The 14,955-nt window shown below is 39.9% G+C and overlaps 1 protein-coding gene across 1 annotated transcript in view; it reads left to right on the top strand.

Annotated features, from left to right (window-relative positions):
- Positions 1-13,909, top strand: part of LOC129697010 (pecanex-like protein 1) — a 215,937-nt gene extending 202,028 nt beyond the window's left edge. The window contains 2 exon segments of the mRNA XM_055635197.1: positions 6,931-7,149; positions 13,117-13,909. Coding sequence (XP_055491172.1) covers positions 6,931-7,095 — 165 coding nt within the window. The 3' untranslated portion in view covers positions 7,096-7,149; positions 13,117-13,909.
- Positions 13,910-14,955: the final 1,046 nt, after the last annotated feature.

Here is a 14,955-nt window from a genome sequence, read left to right as displayed (position 1 = left end):
CGTGAATCATGCAGAGGTGATGGGTTGTTGGGGGAGGAGAATGAGCTGGGGAGAAAACAGTGGGGAGAAGCATTATTATATTTTGGGGAGGGAAACAGAGAGTGGTGTTGTGGGAAGAAGAGGAGGGTTACATGGAGTTTCGTGCAGGGTGAGTTGGAGTCCTGGGATGTAGATGAAGAGATGGGAAAAGAGGTTGAGCATAGATAAACAATGGCTTTTGTTTGTTCTTGCCCATTGCAGGTGGGCAGAGGATTTTTGGATGTAAAAGCTCTTGTGTGCAGTTTTAGTCTCCTAATTTGAGGAAGGACATCCTTGTGATTGAGGCAGTGCAGCGTAGGTTCACGAGATTGATCCCTGGGATGGCAGGACTGTCATATGAGGAAAGATTGAAAGACTAGGCTTGTGATCACTGGAGTTTAGAAGGATGAGGGGGATCTCATAGAAACATATAAAATTATAAAAGGACTGAACAAGCTAGATGCAGGTAAAATTTTCCCAATGTTGTTCGAGTCCAGAACCAGGGGCCACAGTCTTAGAATAAAGGGGAGGTCATTTAAGACTGAGGTGAGAAAAAACTTTTTCTCCATGAGAGTTGTGAATTTATGGAATTCCCTGCCACAGAGGGCAGTGGAGGCCAAATCACTGGATGGATTTAAGATAGAGTTAGATAGAGCTCTAGGGGCTAGTGGAGTCAAGGGATATGGGGAGAAGGCAGGCACGGGTTATTGATAGGGGACGATCAGCCATGATCACAATGAATGGGGGTGCTGGCTCGAAGGGCCGAATGGCCTCCTGCTGCACCTATTTTCTATGTTTCTATGAACACACTGCCAAACACCATTAGTCTGAGGTGCCCCACTGTGGCTGTGAAACAGTAGATGCATATACCCGTGTCTTTCCCAATGAGTGCACTGCCTTGCTGTCTGGGATATATTTATAAATCTAATTATAAATTCTAATTATGATATATATTTAAATGAGATATTTATAATTTTCCACAGTTATTAGTACTGCTGCCTACTGCAGGTGCTAATCAGGGGAAAAGACGCAGCGGGTAAGGATACCGATCCAATTCAGGAAATAGAATCTAAGCACTGAAATTAAACATTCCCAATTACACTGGCAGCGCTTTGGGGCCAGGGTCATAATGTCAGAGATCCAATTGTGTATCCTACCTTCACAATGATTTTTTTGTTGCTTTTGGAATTACTCACTCTGTGATATGTTAATGTAAAGTTCCAATTTTACAGAAACTAAGAGACAATCCCAGATTTTAAAGTCCCACCTTTAAATAAAAAGCTCTTAAAGGAGCTGGAATTCGTCATTTTGGAGCATCTCAGTACAAATCTGGCTCTGGCTCTCTCCGAAAATGCTTTTTTTTAAGTTGATGTGTTTTTATTGTAAGCTTAAAATCTTAGAGCATATGTCAGGGAAGGATATAATTTCGCCCGTCACATCTGCACCAGCCCATAAAGGGCTAACTCGCCTAACCTATTTGCAGCTGCAGATGTGAAGCTCTTCAAGTCACCAATCCTCAAATCATGTTAAGTAATATCAACTTAAGATCGTTGCCACATACACAAGCAATGCTGTCAAGGTAGACAGTAAAGTCCCCAAATGTAGATCATTCCTTTTTTGTGATGTCTATAATGAATCATCGTCCTCTAAGCTGTTTAAGCATCCGACTGCCTGATTTAAGTAATACATTTTTTTTTTAAACTTTAGCAATATTTTTGTAATATTCAAAGTTCTAAAAATGTGAAAATCTAGTTATTAACATTTTGGAGGTGCCAGTATGCCATATGCCATCAGTATGATGAGGTACAGGTACGATGAAAATCTTGATTGCGGCAGCATCATAGACACACAGACTCCAACACATCGAAATACATTGTCAAAAATATGAGGTTTTCTAGTTTTACTATCCATTCAGACAGGATTGCTGCCCTCGTCCACCGTATCTGAAAATATTTTTCTGTACCTGCCCACTAATTGTACCAATCACTTCAAATCAATAACCCCTGGTTTTGATGTATCTCTGCTAAGGAAATAAGCCTCATTTACACCGTGTAGTGTCTTTATAATTTTATACACCTCAATTAACTTCCCTCAGCTTCTATGTTCCAAAGAAAACTACACTGTCCACCCCGTCTTCCTTCATGGCTAAACTTTCCGAGGCCTGGCCATGACCTTGTACACCTCCCCTGAAATCACACTAATTACTGTAACATGGAGATCATAACTATACCCACAACTCAACGCTATCCTAACTAGTGTTGTATACAGTTCTAATATAACCTTGCTGAACATATATTCTATACTTTTTGAACCACAAATAACCTGCCCTGCCAACTTTAATGATCTGTGGACTTGCACTCTACTCCTCTGTTTCCCTCACCTCTCTCAATATCCTCCTGTTGATGATGTGCTTCCTCCCTCCTTTGTCTCTCTTGGAATATACCTCCCACTCCTCTTGCCACATTTCTGCCAAACAGACCAGATCATCTATACCTTAGTGCAATCCAAATGTCTGTCCTCAGTCAGCCACAAGGCCCATTTCCAAATCACCTACAGACTTCCTCATATCCTCTAAATGTGTCAAGATCATTAATATCTATATAACTAAAACTCTCATCTTGTTTGTGTGTATGTACATGTGTGGGTGTGTGTCATCTGGGCACAATCTGCTTAGTTCTTATTTCCTTACAAACGCTAGGCCACAGCTTGCCCATTTTCACACATTCTACTCACATTTCCCCCCTCGAGGCGATAAACGTCTTCCCGTCGCACTCCCACCTTTATTTCCAAACTTTTTAACCCTTTAAAGTTTTAAAAACAGCCCGAAAACTCACCCGTTTCGGAAAAGAAAACCTCGAGTGACGTCACAAATGACTCGCAAGGCAGGACGGGACACTCCGGTAGGGAGGGGCCACTCCAGCGCTTGTGCGCCGGCTGCTGGCGCCCGACATCTGGTGGCAAGGAGCCGCGGACCGTGGCTAGAGCGAACCCAGCGTTCTAGCTGGAGTGAGGGCCGAGCCTGGGGCTTGGGATCGGGCCAATAAAGAAGCCGCCGCTGGAACCAAGGACGAGCCTGGGTCCAGGGTCAGGGACGGTGAAGTCGGAACCTGCACTGAAGCCCAAACGGCGACCGAGCTGACGGCTGGAGGCTGCCGCTTAAACCAAGGACGAGCCTGGGTCTACAGCCAGGCTGGGTCAAGTACGAGAACTAGGCCGAGTTCCAGGCCCTGGGGACTCAACGGGTCCCACTTGGTCTGGTATATGATTAAAACTGAGAGACTCAGTATTGAGCCCTGTGGAAAACAGCCTTTGAATCGCAAAAAAAATAACCATTCTACTTTGCTTACGGCAAATATGGGCAAAGAATATGGGTATGGAATCAACTGTATTGTTTTGCTGGGAGCAAAGACTCAATTAGTTGAACCTCACCAAGTGTGTTACATTGCATTCAGAAAGTATTCAGACCCATTCACTTTTTGTTACGTTACAGCCTTATTCTAAAATGGATTAAATTTTTTTTTTTTTTATCATCAATCTATACACAATACCCCATAATAAAAAAGCAAAAACAGGTATTTAGAAATTTTTGCAAAGTAATTAAAAAGAATTAAGTGAAATATCACATTTACATAAGTATTCAGACCCTTTACTCGGTACTTTGTTGAGGCACCTTTGGCAGCGATTACAGCCTCAAGTCTTCTTGGGTATGACTCTACAAGCTTGGTACACCTGTATTTGGGTAATTTCTCCCATTCTTCTCTGCAGATCCTCTCAAGCTCTGTCAGGTTGGATGGGGAGTGTTGATACACAGCTATTTTCAGGTCCCTCCAGAGATATTCGATCGGGTTCAAGTCCGGGCTCTGGCTGGGCCACTCAAGGACATTCACAGACTTCTCACGAGACCACTCCTGCATTGTCTTGGCTGTGTGCTTAGGATCGTTGTCCTAATGGAAGGTGAACCTCTGCCCCAGTCTGAGGTCCTGAATGCTCTGGATCAGGTTTTCATCAAGGATCTCTCTGTATTTTGCTGCTTTCATCATTCCCTCGATCCTGACTAGTCTCCCAGTTCCTGTCGCTGAAAAACATCCCCACTGCATGATGTTGCCACCATCATGCTTCACTGTAGGTATGGTATTGGCCAGGTGATAAGTGGTGCCTGGATTCCTCCAGACGTGACACTTGGCATTCATGCCAAAGAGTTCAATCTTGGTTTAATCAGACCAGAGATTCTTATTTAGGTGCCTTTTGGCAAACTCCAAGTGAACTATCATGTGCCTTTTACTGAGGAGCGGCTTCCGTCTGGCCGCTCTACCATAAAGGCCTGATTGGTGGAGTGCTGCAGATATAGTTGTCCTTCTGGAAGTTTCTCCCATCTCCATAGAGGAACTCTGGAGCTCTGTCGGAGTGACCATCGGGTTCTTGGTCACCTCCCTGACCAAGGCCCTTCTCCCCCGATTGCTCAGTTTGGCCGGACAGCCAGCTTTATGAAGAGTCCTGGTGGTTTCAAAGTTCTTCCATTTACTCATTCACTGTGCACTTCGGGACCTGCAATGCTGCAGAAATTATTTTATACCCTTCCCCAGATCTGTGTCCCAACACAATCCTGTCCCGGAGGTCTACGGACAATTCCTTCGTCTTCATGACTTGGTTTTTGCTCTGAAATGCACTGTCAACTGCGGGACCTGATATAGACAGGTGTGTGCCTTTCCAAAACATGTCCAATCAATTTAATTTACCACTAGTGGACTCCATTCAAGTTGTAGAAACATCTCAAGGATAATCAATGGAAACAGGATGCATCGAAGCTCAATTTTGAGTGTCATAGCAAAGGGTTTGAATACTTATGTAAATGTAATATTTCAGTTATTTACCTTTTACTTACTTTGCAAACATTTCTAAACACCTGTTTTCCCTTTTTTATTATGAAGTATCGTGTGTAGATTGATGATTAAAAAAATGAATTTAATCTATTTTAGAATAAGGCTGTAACGTAACAAAATGTGGATAAGGTGAAGGGGTCTGAATACTTTGTGAATGCACTGTAACTACACTGTGATTCTATAGATACCTCAGCAGCAGCCAAGGACATTCATTGCTACTTGGAGTAAACCATAATGGGAAAAGATATGTTGGGGAAGAAATGCATCTTCGGTTGTTACTGTCACATATATTTTAGTTTAGTTTATTATTGTCACGTGCACCAAGGTACAGTGAAAAGCTTTTGTTTGCGCGCTATCCAGTCAAAGAAAAGACTGTACATGAATACAATCAAGCTGTCCACAGTGCACAGATAAAGGATACAACATTTAGTACAAGATATAACATTGAAGTCTGATTAAAGATAGTTCAAATGTCTCCAATGAGGCAGATGGGCGGTCAGGACCACACTCTACCTGATGAGAGGACCGTTCAGTTGCCTGATTGTCTGAAGAAACTGTTCCTGAATCTGGAGGTATACATTTTCAAACTTCTGTACCTCTTGCCTGATGATAGAGGGGAGACGAGAGAGTGTGTGAGACTGATCCTTGACTATGCTGGCGGCCTTTCCAAGGCAGCGTGAAATGTGGCCAATTGAAGGGAGGTTGGTTTGTGTGATGGTCTTGGCGAGATCCACAGCTCTCTGCAATTTCTTGCTGTTTTGGATGGAGCTACTAATCCATCAACTTCTGTGTTTCAGCCACCAGTTGTACTCAACCTAATTTTCATGGAATTCAGTGAAACTGAATTCAAGGCTGTGGGTGCACTGGAGGTGGGCACACTCACCTATGTTTAACACTGGTAACAGAAGACAAATGTCATTTGTTCAGTATCTGCAGAAGATGAATATATCTAGGAATAATACCAATGCTTTGGGAGGATACAGAATGACTAAAATCAGTCCGCCATGAAGGGTTTCTCTTGGAGGTGAGAGAAATTGAGTTTATTCTCCTGAGAGAAGATTCCAGGGAGATTTATTAAACATTAAAACTTATGATGGATTTTGAAAGTGTAAATAAAGAGGAACCTCAGATAGGGTCATAATCAGAGGATAAAAATTTAAAATACTTACAAAGGATTTTCAAGGATGTTGCCAAAATGAGGGCCTGAAGAATAGGGAGAGGTTGGGCAGGCTCAGACTTTATTCCTTGGATTGCAGGAGGATGTGGTATGATCTTATAGAGGTGTATAAAGGGCCTGTCCCACTTGGGCATCATCTGCGCATCATGCAGGTGGCGCACGAGGATTTTGAGAATCCAAAAATCCTGGGGCGCCGCGCGCTACTGCCGACGCCACCACGCGCAAATGTCGCGTAAATGACGCCCAAGTGGGGCAGGCCCTTTAATCTTGAAGGAAATAGATTGAGTAGATGCACAGTCTTTTATCCAGAGTGGGGGAATCGAGAACAGAGGACAGAGCTTTAAAGTGAGAGGAAAAGCTGTAATAAAAACCTGAAAAGCACGTTTTTCTCACAGAGGGTGGAGGCTCTTTGGAACAAGCTGCCAGATGATATAGATGAGGCAGGTAAAAAAAACAGCATTTAAATGACATTTGGATGGGTACATGGATAGGAACGGTAAGAGATGTGGACAGATGGGGCTAGTGTAGATGGGGCATCTTGGTCCCATCTACACTATGACGGGACAAGTTGGGCCGAAGGGCCTGTTTCCATGCTGTATGACTAGATATTATATACCTGTACTTGGCAAAAGAATGATGGGAGATTTGGCTGGTTGGGAATACACTGCAATTTGACAGTGGAAGAAAATTAATTGGGTCCTTGAAAAGGAAATATTTATGATGCTCAGGCACCCAGGAGATACTGATTATATAATCCTTTCAAAGAGATGGCATAGCTTCAAATTGGATTAATGGCTTAGTTCACTGATTCCCTATCATGTGCAAAGTGGTTAACTCTTTTGTTCTTTTCCGAAGGGAGGTTCTGATGCCTGGTCTTCGATGGATGTTATAAGCTCCAGCCAACTGAAGGACACAGTGTGCACAGATGATGCTTTACTCACTCAAAATGCTGACCCTAAGGTGAAAGATGAATTGAGCTCTAGGACATCCCACTCGATCTCGGACCCGAATAACCAATGAATTCTTGCGTCAAATGAAGATCTTTGTAGAGGAGTACTAAAATGATGAAGTAAGGTAATAAGAACAAGAAACAAGGGGAAGGAAATCTGCAACTTCCAAGACAGAAAACTGGAGCAAATATAACAACAATGCAATTATTCAGAATCAAATACTCAAAGTTGCTTTGTGTAATGAAGTGAATATAATTTTATTTTGAACATCTACAGCTATCCCAGCAAAACACATTGATAACTGTTGTTTCACAGGTCTTCTTTGATCAATTTCCTGTTTAAACAAAATGATTCTCAAATTAATCAGACTTCCTGAATGTTCTAGCTTCCATAATTGGGGTAGGGTTACATTTTGATTAGCTCAATTATTTTGACTAACCTGGAAAAGGTGATGGGCAATCTTGTGACAGAATTAAGCACTAACATTTAACCTTGCTATTACAAAATTCACCTTCCCAAATTGGATTTGCCGACTTATGGAGCTTGGGATGTGGATTATAAAATCATCACAGATTAATTTGTGCAGCACTTTATGAGCACACAGGGAAATTACATAATTTAAACTTTGATTGGAGAACATTTAGAATGTTGTGATTAATTTTATTTTAAATGCAGCAAATATTCATGAAGATAGGACCATGTATACAAAGTTCAGAACCTGAAGAGTGCCTTGATAAAGCTGTTAAAATTATGATGTAGAATGTGGAGATGATGTTTATATTTGTGAAGGGTTTGAAACTAGGCCCCTTAAAAAAACATAGTCACTAATAAATCCAGTAGAGAATTGAGGACAAGGTTGGTCTGAAAGTTTTTAGAATGCTGAACTAGGTACTTTGAATATTTGAATAGTAGTTGCAGTAAACAGTGCTTTGAAAGTGAAACTGTAAAGGAGATTTGGGAGAAAGAAGGTATAAACATGGCTAGATAAGCAAGGTAGAAGGAGGTCCACATTGGACATAATGATCCAATTAGCCTCATGCTATACCGTATAGTGAACTATGTAACATTTAAAAAGTAATCATTTGTGTCCATCAGTTGAGAGTGAAAGAATGGAAACAATATGAAATATTTCCACAACAGTGAAAACAGGATGGGGGTAAGGGGAGTTGATTTTTTTCAGCACCATTGTGGTGACGTAGTAGAGCTGCTGCTTCACCAAGCCAGAGACCCAATCCTGACTTCAGGTGTTTCCTGCATATAATTTGCATGTTCTCCCTGTAACCACATGCTTTCCCTCTGGGTGACAATGATTCATTATACATGGGCTCCCCGATTTACGACGTTTCGACTTACGATATTTCGACTTTACGATGGTGCAAATGCTCGGCAACGGCAGCGAGCCGCCGCACACTTCCAGTCACGTGATCAAATTGTAGTAAATGCGTTTTCGACTTACGATATTTTCGATTTACGATGGGTTTACCCGAACGTAACCTCATCGTAGGTCGAGGTGCAGCTGTATTGTACAACACAGTAATGGTCCCTTTGGCACACGACATCCATGCAAATCTTTTTGCCTACACTAATCAAATTTGCCTGCATCAGATCCCTATCCGGTGCCTTTCCTATTCATATGCCTACCTGAATGTCTCTTAAATGTAAGTGGTTTCACTTGCTTGTTGCTGTCATGCACTTCTTTCTCCTCCCTGGTCAAACATTCAATATCCCTTGTCATCCAGATTTCCTCAATCATTCCATCTTTTCCTTTCATCCTTACCGTAACATGCCGGTTCTAAACTATCCTTTAAAAGACTCCCACTTGTCAGAGGTCATTTTACCCACATGCATCTGCTTGGTATTGATATTTGCTTTCACCTCACTGTAGGCCCTTAATTTGAGGAAAAACCTTATCTCTTTCAAAACCAACCTTGAAACTTGTAAAATGATGGTCACTCCTCAGTGATCCCCCAGCAACATTCCTACCACCTGCCCAACATCCTCTCGTAAGACTATCTGCATATTATCTCAAAAAACTCTTTTAGGATGTAGTTACAAACTTAACTCCATCTAAGCCCCTTGACCAAGAACAAACCCAATCTATATTGGGAAATGGGAAAGCCCCAGTGCTATAACCTATAACCGTTACACCATTCTATGAATTGCTTACATATCTACATATCTGTTGCACTAATTCCTGCTAACTCTTGGAGGCCTATAGTATAACTCCAGCAAAGTGATTGATCCTCCCTTATTCATACATTCACCCATATGGCCTCATCAGACAATCCCTCCAAGATAAACTTTCTAAATACTGCCATAATATTCTACTTCGTCAGTAGTGCTGATTTCACCCCCCCTCCCCCCCTTTGTTATGCTGGGTTCTCAGTTTCCTCCCACCTCCTAATTGGTAGGTAAATTGGCCACTCTAAATTGCTCCTATTATGTGGGTGAATGGTAGAATCTGGCAGAACTAATGAAAATATGGGGCAAATTTCAAAAAGTGGGATTAATGTAGGATCAGCACTAATGAATGGTTGACATTTGGTGTAGCCTTGGTGGGCAGCTACTCCATGATTCAAAATCTCCTCAGCTAAACATAAGGCAGAACTGACAATGAGGGGAGGAGCAGAAGCTTGTTGCCTTGGGCTACTTAGCAGAATCTGTCGAATTGTTATCCACATGTTGTCTGTGTAATGGAGGCTGAAGAGAAACAATAAAGTGAACTTCTATTTGAGCAGAGGACCTCAATTCCACATTCCCATCTACCTAGCATAACCTTTAATTTCTTGCTTTTCGAGAATTACCTCTTCCTTACTAATATTTTAAGTTACTGCTTTTACCAACTTTAATCGAAGGGAACATAATGAAAACTATTGCTTGTTTTGTAATGTTTTGAAGCCTATTCAATACAATTCAGGTGTTCTTTGACATGGGCTCACATGCACATGTCTCTTAGTTATTCCTTATTGATTGGCACGTATTAATTTTGCCATTTATTTACCTCCGTTGTGTTTGGGAGATTTCTTGTAGGTGTAAAATATGCTGTGAAGATGGCATTATTCGTGCTATCGGCTTCATGATGTGACCCATCCCAAAGAGGGAGCTGTCATGCCCATTAAATTGTCTCGTCACTTGATGCACTTCCAATGTTGAAACAACTCTTTCATGCAGAGAATGATTGTAAAAGTTTAATTGCCAAATATCCTTATCAGAAGCCCAGCTGAGAGGCTAAGACCCACATTGTCAGTCAAAAATACTGCAAGTAAAATCGACATGCAAGTCAAGTTAGAGTCACAACTTATTTATTGTAAATGTTCTTGAGATTTTGGTTCGATTTGACACTCTTCACATTATTAAGATAGTAAACAAAGTATGGTGAACCACAATGCACACATTTAGTGATTAGGTATGTTAAATTAAGAGCAGATAGCTTAGATTTGGCGTGTTTGAATTGGAATATGGTCTTGGAGCAAATAAGTCTGCGAAGGAAAACTATACACGTGGTGTAACCCACAGAGCACTGATCCATTGTAATAGTCTTATTGCAGGGGAGGGGGAGTAAACAAAAAGTAACATTGCCTCAATTTGCCAGTTTACCAAATTAATGCAGATAGCTTGTGAAACATGACCAATGAGGGAAAGAATGTCATTGCCGTTCATTCACTGAGTGTGATATGTAATGATCCCTTTTAGAACAAATTCAATTAGCACACTTGTTTCAGAAGAAATATCCGGACTGCCACAGGAGATTCTAGTGTAGAGATTTTTGGATAGAATTTGATTGTACAACCTAAGATTTACTATAGCTTTTATGGCAAATGGTGCTCAAGGGAAATTAGCTTTGTGGATCGAAGTATGCTTGAGAACAGAAACTAAAAAGGAGCCAATGTTTTTCCTTAACAGTAGCATATGGTGCCGTTTCCCAAGAATTGCATTTTCAACTGACATAATGATTTCAAAATGGTTGATAGACAATAGGTCCAGGAGTTGGCCATTCGGCCCTGCACCGCCATTCAATGTGATCATAGCTGATCATCCCCAATCAGTACCCCGTTCCTGCCTTCTCCCCATATCTCCTGACTCCGCTATTTTTAAGAGCCCTATCTACCTCTCTCTTGAAAGCATCCAGAGAACCTGCCTCCACCACCCTCTGAGGCAGAGAATTTCACAGACTCGCCACTCTCTGTGAGAAAAAGTGTTTCCTCGTCTCCGTTCTAAATGGCTTACTCCTCATTCTTAAACTGTGTCCCCTGGTTCTGGACTCCCCCAACATCGGGGACATGTTTCCTGCCTTTAGCGTGTCCAAACCCTTAACAATCTTATATGTTTCAATGAAATCCCATCTCATCCTTGGATGAGAGGGGATCTCATGTAAAGATGGTATGAATATTTACTGACGATGTATTAGGAGCACATGCAATGCTGGAGAACAAGGATAGAACAACAGATAGGTGGCAGACGCAATTGGCTACATAGGAACAAGAAGTATATTCTAATTGTTAAGTCATGTTGATGTCCAGAGCCGCTTGTTGTACAATGTTACCCGAGTTCTTATTTTAAACAGTCAAAATGAAATACAAGACAATTAAGATTGGGGATTTCAATATGAATGGCATTGAATATTGAAATAAGAAATAAAATTACCTCAAGATATTAGATTGTTATTTGCTGGAACCTTGGGGCAGAGAAAGACAAGGGAATTGTACTATATTTTTAATAGTCACTGTTTAGACCAATTCTGTGCATCAGGCCTTACAAAAAGTGTCAAGGCCTTAGAGATGGTAAAGAGGAGATTTTATAGTGTTCTAAATCATGAGAAAAAAGAAAATACTTTGAGTGACTGTGGATTAATAACCACGGGGCACAGGTGTTTGCACACAAGAAGTTATGGGCTGGAATAGGTTGCCTAAAAGGGTGCTGGAAGCAGATTTAACAAAAAAAAAAACTAGATATGATTGAAAAGTGAAAAATTGCGATGCCGACCCCTAGTTGCAAATTAATGGAGAATTCAATAAATGCATGAAAAATATTATGAAAGAATAGGGAGAACTAGCTTATCAGAGTGAGCTGATTCAATAAGGGCTAACAATAATGCAAGTACAATAGATGAGGCTTTTGTAAATGCTGCAACCCTTAAGATTTTCTGGTTGCGGAAAGGATATAATTGCATCCTTTGATTATACTACATCTCAGAGCTTGGCGGAGAGTACAGCTAACAATTATGTACTGACTACTATTTAGCTCTCTCTTTACCACATACCATCCCCCACCTCCACAATCTTGCTCCAGAATATCTACTCTGTCTTCCAGTGTGGTCATTTCTCATAGTTTATTTATGAACAAAATTATCTGCCCACTGCTTTGCCTCCAGTGGCTATGAAAGCAACAGTGCTTTTAATGTGGAAACAGGTCCCAAGGCACTAAATAGAAGCATAAAAGACAAAATAGCAGAGCAATTCAACTTTTCCCATGGTATTGGCTGATAAAAATTGGCATCAATTTTATTTATTTGTCAAAATCATGTTGTAGAGCTGTAAAGAGCCATGTCAGCATGTGGGTGCAAGATAGAGCAGAAAAGATGTATTGATGAAAAGATGCTGGTGAATTAATATTATTTCAAACCACTGCACATAGCAACAGAAATGTTTGCATATCTGAAATTGCTTTGCAAGATACCAAAAGAAAAATAATGTTTAATCACATAATTCCTCAGTAATTTCCTTCTTGCCTTCTATTTGTGTTTAGCAATGTGAAATATGCAACACACTAAATTATTCTTTTGAGACCAGATTCTTGTTGAATTCCGAGTGAGAGTTGCTGTGATACACTATACAATTTTATTAATTAATCGTATTAGTCTTTGGGGCTGTATCAGAATACACAAGTTTAAAATCTGGCCATTTCAGAGAATATATGCTCATTGGTTCAGTAACAAATTTCTAACTCGGTATTTTGAATATATTGAATACTTATGCTATATTGTTACCACTATAATATAAAAGTGACATATCTGAGGCTGGGTTCTTGAGATTGAAAATTTTGTTTTCATTTGTTGCCATTCCTTCTTACATTGATAATATTTTTTTAACAGATTGATATCAACTATTCTGGCTTGTTGCAGCAAGCATGTTTTGCTACATGATGATGCAATACTACATTAAACAAGCAGTGGTTAAACTGTTTAATTTCCTTCCAAGGATCAACTGGACTGCTTAAGAGTATACTCTGGTTGGAATAATATTGTGTTTTACTTCTTTTGAATATAAAACATTTCTGGAGAGCTGTTTTTTATTACTTCAAAATATGGTTTTGAAAGTTATTTATTTAATCAAAATGTTGAAATGGAATGTTAATGAAAAACCAAAAATGATACATTTATTGTTACTCTTCCAAAGACAGAAATGGGAAGTTAAGCAATCCATTTCATTATCTAATGATGCATAGGAAAATAAATTAATTGTGCTGTAGGCTCCACAAAGATTCCTATACTAAATATAACTGCATGAGGTTGCCTATTGATGCATGTTAAAATGTAGGCATATCAATTTAGAGACTTTAGTTTAGGTGAAAATTGAAGGAATGATGTTAAAGAACAGAAAGTAATGTAATGCTTAGAAAGGTGATAACAATGTAAAAACTGTACAGTCACTATGCTAAAAATATATTCTTCAACCATGTGTATACATCTGTGCATTCTTCACGTGCATGGATAATCGAAAATGCAATATAAGTATCAGGTTTTGGACTTTATGTTGACTTAAAATGCTGTATATACTTGTAATCTTAAATTGTCTTGAAATCGATTGACACTTTAAATATTTGGGCATGATGCAGTCTGCAATTTTTATATTAATTCAGAAAATTAAATTGCAATTTTTACCTTGTCTGGTGAAAGCATTGTTGTTTGTTTGTGGTCACTGTAGGTAAACCAATTTTAATGCAATTCACAGAGGTTTATTTATACATCCATCAAAGTGAAAAGATTATAATGCTGAATGAAGTCACTGGTGGGTTTGAGTTTTACTAGGCCTGTAGTCAGTATTAGCAGAAGATTCGATTCCTGTACATGCATTATAAAAATATGCACCAAATAAAGCATCCTGACCTAAGTCTGCCATCAGTATAAAATGAACTGAGTGACCCTTAGTTAACTTACCCTCAAACTCAACATTTTCACCCTCAACTCCCATCACTTTAATAAAACTACCAAATTGCCCCTTTGACCTTATGCACTAATTTAGACTTCCCTTTTTTACCTTACATAAATTCATCATACGGCAGACTACTGTTGTTTATAAACTGCTTATTCCAACATTGTAAGCACACATACCACTCCAGTCATGGAGGCCTTGCTGCCTTCCTGGGATAATTCCATTGCACCAATATTTTTTCGCAGCCTGGGGGTTTCAGATTTCAGCTAAGGGAGTATTATGGGTACATTCAATCACTTCAGGTAATGGCAGCACTTCCCTCATTCCATAGCAATCAGTGACCTTGTTTTAGCTAACAGCAGGAATTCACTTAGGTGGGAGCCAGTCTGACACAAGACTTTTTAAACAAGAAAGTTGCATCACAGTGATGTATGAGAAAAAAATTAAGTAATCAGCACCAAGCTTGTCACTGTGAAAATAGTGAATTGGGTTGTAGAGAAAAAGTCCTGTTATGTGAAGAATGTTGTTATATTATATACATACCGTTAAATTGAGGCGAACAGATTCAAATCATTTCAAAATTGAGTGCAATAAATTGCTCAAAGTAAAAGGTCCAAGGTAGAAATAATAATGAATGGATTTTATTGGCAAAAGTACTATGTGTTCACATGACAGTCTTGACTGATAATTTAACAGATATATGAACAAATGGACAATTGTAATTTTCCTGAGCACGGTAGACAAAAGTGCTGGAGAAACTCAGTGGGTGCAGCAGCATC

The sequence above is a fragment of the Leucoraja erinacea genome, chromosome 5, assembly GCF_028641065.1.
Source record: "Leucoraja erinacea ecotype New England chromosome 5, Leri_hhj_1, whole genome shotgun sequence".
NCBI classification, from domain to species: Eukaryota; Metazoa; Chordata; class Chondrichthyes; order Rajiformes; family Rajidae; genus Leucoraja; species Leucoraja erinaceus.
Note: the sequence above shows the minus strand (reverse complement) of the source record. Positions and strands in the feature narration are given on the sequence as shown.